At 36.3% G+C, this 8,420-nt stretch overlaps 1 protein-coding gene across 1 annotated transcript; it reads left to right on the top strand.

The window, feature by feature from the left end:
* Positions 1 to 6,583: 6,583 nt before the first annotated feature.
* Positions 6,584 to 7,753, top strand: LOC113722500 (putative F-box protein At5g55150). Its single transcript, XM_027245796.2, has one exon. The coding sequence runs from the start codon at positions 6,584 to 6,586 to the stop codon at positions 7,751 to 7,753; it is 1,170 nt and encodes a 389-aa protein (XP_027101597.2).
* The last annotated feature ends 667 nt before the right edge of the window (positions 7,754 to 8,420 follow it).

Here is an 8,420-nt window from a genome sequence, read left to right as displayed (position 1 = left end):
GGGGACTTGTGTTGTGTCTGTTGTCGTTTGGTTTTATTTGTACTAAGGTTGACCCCTTCCTGCTTTTAGGGGCTTATCGATACCTTTTTACAATGAATCGATACGTGGATTGTGCTAGGAAACTATTTTTTATAAATTTTATTAAAACTATGTCGTTTTTATGTAAAAATTAGGAACCGTTGTGAAATTTGCAGCACAAATTGAAATTTGCTGCTTATTTACCGCACTTTCTCCTTGTGCCACAGCAAAAGCGTTGCAAAAAGCCGGTTTTCTTGTAGTGACTGGTCAATCCCCTATTTCAGCTTTTGACAATGAAAATGCACTTCGGTATTTTGACATTTTGACAAGGAAAACAACTGAACTGGACTTCGAGTCTATAAGAAATATAGAGCTATCTCTTAGTTTCAAAATGGCATAAAAATCACATCAATCCAATACTTGTAACTCAAGATATAGTCGAAATACCAACAGGTGTCAAAGTTGGAAAACTCCCTTAATTGCATTTCATTTCTTGCACTTCATATTCTCTTTTTATCACTTCAAACCATCATCAATCATTTAGTTATCTAATCAATTAACTTTATTTGACGATTGAATCCTTAAACCTACAAAACGTGAAGTTTTCACCATTAAAATCCATTGAAATACAATTTTTACCCCTTAAACCATAAAATGCAAACTTTCACTAGAAACTTAGTTCATAAGCTATAAAACTAATTAAAACACACCAAAATTAATTAATAAAACAGACTTAAAACATTCAAAATATACACTTATCATCGAGAATGATTCAACTGGAGTCACTGGATTGCAGCTTCTTTCTAATAAAATTGTTGGGGAAAATATAAAAGAAAATGGCTAAAAAAAATTACAAAGCAAATGATGCGAAAAAAATTCAAATCGTGACTCAATATCACTTTCATTTTGCCTTTATTTGCCTAGAATTTAGTGCACAAAGATTTTGAACAAATATCCTTTAAGATCATTTGAAGGGTATTGGCTTTTAACTCTTGTACAAAGTTAGACAAACCAACTTGAACTATGATGTGTTTTTGGAGAAAATTCTAATAGTAAGAAAATAATCTTCTGCAGTAATAATCCCTACTAGACCTTTATAGAGTTGAGATTGAAAATGATCAAGAGTTGCAATCTTTCTCCACTAATTTATGACTTTCCTTGAATTATGTTGGACAAAAATGCTCCTCAACATCAATGCAAGTGTTCAAACATTTTTTGAATGTTTAGACACCATTTGGATGGCAATTAATTGTCAAAAATATGAAAATATGCTAGATAAACTTGAACAACTTCTGATCATTATAGGTATCAGTCAATGATGGATCTTATGTCAGATCTTAAGATGGGCTCCCATCATGCAAAAGATCAAATTTTAAAAAAATTTTAACAAAAATTGATGTCAATTTCACAAAAACGAAAAGATCGTAGAGAAAGAAGACTGGCTCCAACCACACATTATTGTCCAGGGAATTTCCTTCAGCAATGCGCCCCCCCTCCCACCCCCCAAGGTTTGACTTTGAAGGCAAGCATCAAGAAGATGATGGAAATCACGTTCTGTTTTCATATGGGGATATAATCAAGAAACCCCAGTTGAAGAGACTGAGATCACCCAATGAAGAAAATAGTACTGATCATCAAGAAAAAGAGATGCCACGTTCAAAGCTTAGATATCCTGATGGACCGTCAACATCAATTATCAGTACTATTCCAGAGAAACTGAAGAACAGAATTTTGGAAGTTGGGGGTCAGAGGAAAGCATTGTATTTGTGTTTCAGAAGGTGTTAACACAGATTGATGTGAACACGCATTTGAGCAGGCTGCTGGTGCCATTTGAGCAGATCATGAATGGGTTTCTGACTGATGAGGAGAAGGCTTGTTTTCACGATCCTAAAGTTTGAAATTGATGCCATTTTTGTTGATCCATCCCTTGATGAAGGCAGAATGAACCTGGGACAATGGGAGATGGGTAAAAAAAAAAGCGTAATATAAGTCACAAACTTAGACACTCACTGGCAGTGCACCTGTGGGCATTTAGGAGGGATTTACAGCTTGGATTTGCCTTAATTTTAGTTTGATTAAGATTTGTTTATTTCTAAATTTGCACTTAGGCTGTCTTGTGAATTAAGGATATTTAGTTTGTTAGAGTATTGTCTATTAGTCTTCGTTCACTCATTTTAATTAAACATATTAATTCTTGCTTTTGTATTGGTCAAAGAATGTTAATTTCATTTGTCAAGAGTTTGAACAAAATTGATGCAAGTGAAGTATATAATCAATAGTTTGATATTTGGTTCTTAGCACTTTTAAATTGGTTGTTTTGGCCTTGCTTTCGTCACTGTTCTTAAATAGAGCTCAGTATAGTAATCCCCCTGCAAGTATAGTTATGTTGCCCTTTGCCCCCAAGATTAAAGGTCGAGCATTATTGGTCGGCTCCCTTTTAGCATACAAATTAAAGCATATACTCCTACTTTTATTCTTTTATTTTTTTGTCTTGCTTTCTACAATCTCCTATCATTTAACATGTTTAGAATAATTCTTTTAAGGGTAAATTACATTTTACCCCCTGTGGTTTACCCTTTTTTTACATAACCCCCCTATGGTTTCAAAAGCTATACATAACCCCCTCATGGTTTGGATTAAAGTGTAAAAGTAACGGAAATAGTCACTCGTAACGGAAATAGTTGGGGGTAGGAAAAGTACGAAAAGGGGTGACATGGATTAAAAGAATACAAAAGAAGGGTAAAGTTAATTCTAGAAATTGCACAAAAAATATGTAGTTGAAAAAGCAGCCACAATTATATTGAGTGATCTACTAATAACTACACTGTGTCAGCTTATAGTGTCGCCACAAATTACAATTAGTTCACTGATAACATGTCGAGGACTTGCTTTGACATACGATTAGTAATTCTATAATTTTTTAAATCTTGGATATAACACAATTTACATTAAGTGAACGTACAACATATGCACTGCATGGACTAATTTTGATGCTAGAATGAAGTTCAAACATATTTTGGGTTTTTTTTTGCCATCTGCACTTAATTGCTGAGTAGCATGAGATTTGTTTGTGGCTACAATGTATGCAGGCATAAGATGCAAAAGTGTTGCATCTTATATTCACTCTGGCTCCTCCTAACACTTTTGCAAGTTTATTCATTTCCATCCTAACTTGGGTACTCTAGACCTCTTAACTTTAGTGAGGTGTACATGATTATTTGTCACCTTTAAAACTTTATGACCTTTATATGAAAAAGTGATAGACTTCTCTGGAAAAAGTAGAATTTACAAGTAAAATTACCCCATGAAAACAAAACTATACCGGGGTAGTGTGGCAATAAAAAAAAAAACCATAAGGGAAACACATTAATTTAGCTTACTAAATATTATTTTCATCAAGACATTGGAGTACACTAAAACAATTCAACTAGCTTCGTTACGAAAAGTGATCTCCATCATTTTAACACTTTAATCCATACTACGGTCTTTTTTTTTTTTCTCCAGATAACTTTTGAAACTATATGAGGCCTATTTGAAAAAGTGCTAGATTAATCAAGGAGATAAAGTAAAATTTACCAATAAAAATACCTAATAAAAGTCCCGTTTGATCCTTATTCAATACACATGATAACACCATTGAAAATGGTTTCTTTTGGAATTTTCAAAGATAACATGAAAGAATTATCCGAAAGATCTTATTTATAAAATTCAAATTAAAAGAACAATTTTATGGGCATCAAAGGAGACCGTGTTGCATGGAATATTGAACACCCTGCGGAGTATGGCCATAACAGAGTTATACGAGTTTACCATTATTTCTCAACATTATTTTAACTGTCTTTATTTTGCAGTAAAGTTAGGTAGAATCCACTTTTTCCCCGTAAGATGCTAGCATAAAACACTCGAGACTGCAAATGATTTCTATTATCCAAATTACGTTTTGCGCCAATATTAACCGCCTCACACAACCCATACTAGTATAAAATCCACCTCTTCGTTCCCTTTCGATTCCATCAGCTTTTGTTTGTTCATTTTTTTCCTTTCACTATAAAAAATTATATACATACCGTCGCAATAATTCATCATAGAGACTTTAAAGTACAATTGCTGAACCATTTTTTTTTCACTTCCAAGATGTTCTAGTCTTTTCATTTTTTCTGTGGATATCAACAGTTCAGGAATCCCCTGTAGTCAGTAGAATTGGTGATTGATCTTCAAGAAGACCTTGAAGAATTTGAGCAGAAAAGAGAGGAACAACAGAGACAGAGATGGATGCAAGGGGTAGAAAGAGAAAAGTGAATGATCCTGAAGCTGGCGACAGAATTCTTGATCCCAATGCACCAGCACCACCAGCACCGGTACAAATCCCTCCGAACTTCAAAATCACCATCACAAACTTGGGAGATTCAGAGCCAGTGTTATTGGCGGAATTGACTTCATCGGACATTGCGGACAGAATGAATGATGACTATTTCTTGATATCAATTCAAGAAATCAATAAGCACCCAATCTTGACAGAAGCCCAGAGGAATTCTCTTGAAAACGGAGATGCGGAAGTGGGTGCAATTTGTATCCAACCAGCAATGGCTAAATCCGAGATAAGCATCTCAAAACATGACAATTTCAACTATGCATTGAGTGGTTGGAAAGACCTTGTCGAGACTTACAGGCTGATTCTGACTACAGCAACCCAGATGCAATTATGGTCTTTCAAGAAGATACAGCTTGGATTTATAATGCTACTTGAAGATGACAGTCAAGAGGTTGGATTGAATATGTGAATCGATAGTCTTGATCTTGGTATCATTTTGCACTAATTAATGGAATCCTAGCTAGCTACTTCTTGTTGATTAGTATTCCTAATTTTTGCACTATTTTTTTTTTCCAACAGATTCAACATCAGACGAAGGCTCAAGAAGTTCTTCCCGATGGCATCAAGCATCGTATCAGTTCCATTGGAGGTTCAGAACCACTTTTTGTGGTGGAAAAGAAATTGTTCAAGACTGATACGAAGCATCTATTTTCAATACAGTTGAGAGGAAGGAAGAACGAACTCTTGAAGGAAGAAGAACAGGCACCTTTCAGAGTCCTGTACAGCAGAGCAACGATTGAGGCGGTTTTGATTGGATCATCAGCCGATGAAGAATTTAGGGTCAATTTGAAGCATCGGGGCCTTATGTATTCCCTACATGGTGGTGACTGGAGCAAATTTGTGAAGAAACACAGGCTCAAAGTGGGAAAGAAAGTGCGCTTGTGGACGTTTAGGTCTGCAAATGAAAGGGCTGGTTTAGACATTGGAAACTATCGTTCAGAGCCTGGATTTGCATGGGTTACATTTCAATGAGAGGAAGCAACACGAATTCGTATATCCATGTTGTTTTAGGCCTCAAGATTGCTGTTTTCATCTTTCAAATTTGGCATTGTTGGTGGGATTTCTTGACTGTATTCAGTAATCATTCTGATAAAAAAAAATCAGTTTCTGAAAATTTTAGGCATTCTTGTAGACACAGCTTTCAATCCTTAGGCGTTTCAGGGTTTCTCAGGTTGTATTCATGTTCATCAATTGGGCAAGTTTGTAAGATCTGCTGCGCTCTGTTCTTGTAGACACAGCTTCCTGACTGTAAGAATCTTCTTCCAAGAGTTACTCGCATTAATGAACTTCAATTTTTTAACTGTTGTGTTAGACCTTTTTTTTTTCGTCTTTCTTTTAATATCCACTTCTATGAGCAGTTTCATTTGTATTTTTGTTTTAATGTATGATGAAATTGAAAATTTGGCTGGCAAAGTAATTATTGGCAAAATACTGAGGATGCAAAAATTTTTGAATCGGCTAAAATGTCAAACTGTGAGTCCTTTTTTCCTCCCAATAGTGCAATTCTTTCTTTTAATCAATAGTGCAAATTACTACATTCCGCGTGACCAATTATAGTGGCAAATTCGTACACACAGAACAACAACAATATGTATACCTCCACATGACACATGTACATGTACATGATTAATAGTGGCAAATTAGTCCATATTTTTATCGTATTATTATGTGAGAGTATGGTTGTATAATAGTGGATATAAATTTATATCATTTGCAAGGATAAATGAGTCCATTCATATTATATTATCTTTTTAGTATAGAATTATATAATAATGAGAGTATAAATTTGTATCATTTTTAAGATAAATTGATCTAAAATTTTATCATCACATTTTTTAGTCATCCCTGACTAATACCATCAATCATGGATCCAATCCTTCAATGAACCAAATGAAACTTTAATAGCCGGATGGCTAAGTGGCACTAAAAGTGGGTTGAAGAAACGTGTATAACATCCAACTTTTCTCCAAGTTCTATTCGTAATCGGACAGGATTTCCCGACATTCGACAACACATCCACCCAACTTTCAGATCCGATTAGGATATGGAAATTCGCCAATCCAATACCAATAACCATGTATATATATAGTTGATATTTAGGCATATTGCCAAGCCTTTAACCTTAAAATTGCCCTACAACTTAACTCATCATCCCAGCTGCCGAACCTCTGCAAACTAAGTCAAACTCATCCAATGGCAAACTGGTCCGATCTCCAACATGATATGTTGGGATTGATAGCCCAACACCTTGACAAGATTGAAGATTATGTGGCTTTTGGCGCAGTTTGCAAGTCATGGCGGGCAGCCGCCACTGAGAAAAATTTCAAGGGCCTGCGACTATGGCAACAGATTCCCTGCCTTATGCTTTCTGCGAAGGATGATTTCAATCGGGAGTTCTACAGTTTGATGGAGAAACAAGTCGTTGCTAAGGTGAGCTTGCCTCAACTTAAAGGCAAGAAGTGTTATGAATCTCTAGGATGGTTGTTGACTATAGGACAACAAGGGGAGATGAGCCTGTTGAATCCCTTCTCTGGTGTTGAAATTGAGTTACCAAATCAAAATACTTTTCCTGAATATGATTTATATGAGATGGATCCTGATATCTTTGTACGTAGGATGGTTTTGTCATCGAGGCCAAGTCGCGAGTCCCCAGAGGACGATGACTTTGTGGTGATGATCATCTGTGGAGGGGTTGGATTCTTGGCTTTCTGGAGGCCAAAGGATCTTAGGTGGAATAGGATCGAGACCAGAAACTCTTCCTATGCGGATGTCATATATACCAATGGCCAGTTCTACGCAATTGATCACATGGGCAATGTTGTGGTTTGTGACGTTTTCGAGGCAAACCCTACTGATCAGGCTAGAATAATTGCTCGGTTTAGCCCTGAATTATGGGACAAAAAAGAGTTATACTTAGTAAAATCTTCATCTACAGATGATGAACCTTTTCTGGTTGTCACACGAGACAACATCCCCAATTATGAGGACGAACAAGGCTTTGAATTGGATAAACCGATCTATGGCACAACCGAATTCCAGGTGTTTGAATTGGTTTCTACAGCAGGAGGAGAAAAAGAGATTACTTCCCGTTGGAAAGAAATCAAGAATTTGGGAAGCAGATCAATTTTTCTTGGCCATAGTTCTTCAATGTGCCTGCAAAACAACAAATTGGCCCCCGGAATCAAACCCGGTCATATATATTTCACGGACGATGCATGGGCAGCATATGTTGAAATTCCTGAAGGCGGCGGCAAGGACATCGGACTCTACAACTTGGAAAAAGGAGTAACTGCGCCCTTGTATGATGCCCCTTTGCGGCTTAGCCGAACCTGCCCATCTCTTTGGATTACACCAAATTTTTAACATTTGTATCATTACCCTGTGATCTGTTCATGTGAATCTCGAAGGATGTATTTTCTCCCTCGTAGATTTACTGCTCTCCATATCTTTCCTAGTTCAGGACCTTGTGCAGAAGTTCTACTGATAACTGTTTGTTTTTCGAATATAAAAACGCTTTTTATTGCTCTTGTTGGGAATTAATATTATTCAGCACATGTTAATTCTACACTTTATGAATTACCTTGTAATAATCATTGCCATTAATAGTCCAGAATTTAACATTGGACCTTGAATTTGGAGTTTTCTACTTCATTACTACTTTGGGTCTTTGGTTGCAGTTATGTCGATCATTGGTTGTAGTCCGTTAAACATTGCTATCCGGGAATATTGGAATGGTCCGCAGCAGAGATATTCATCTTTTAGTCCTTGAGGACGAGGACTTTGTAAGGGAGGGGCAGTTGATACAATGGGAATTCATCATTTTGCGTATTAATTTCTCGGAAAAACTCTTGTAATATCCGGATTCCAAATTGAATTTCAGTTCAGTATAGGAAGAGTTAGTTGCTGGATTAATTGGAGCGATGTCAGCAGGGAATTAGTCTGCTAATCTGGCAGGAGTTAGCAGAAAAGGAGTAGAGAAAGGGTCAGTTGTGAATTCTGTATCTTGATTCATTCATCTTCTGTAACTCTT

Source organism: Coffea arabica, chromosome 8e (assembly GCF_036785885.1).
Source record: "Coffea arabica cultivar ET-39 chromosome 8e, Coffea Arabica ET-39 HiFi, whole genome shotgun sequence".
Classification (NCBI taxonomy): domain Eukaryota; kingdom Viridiplantae; phylum Streptophyta; class Magnoliopsida; order Gentianales; family Rubiaceae; genus Coffea; species Coffea arabica.
Note: the sequence above shows the minus strand (reverse complement) of the source record. Positions and strands in the feature narration are given on the sequence as shown.

Coding starts and splice junctions, on each gene's coding strand:
- LOC113722500 (XM_027245796.2), top strand. CDS start 6,584: ATGGCAAACTGGTCCGATCTCCAACATGATATGTTGGGATTGATAGCC.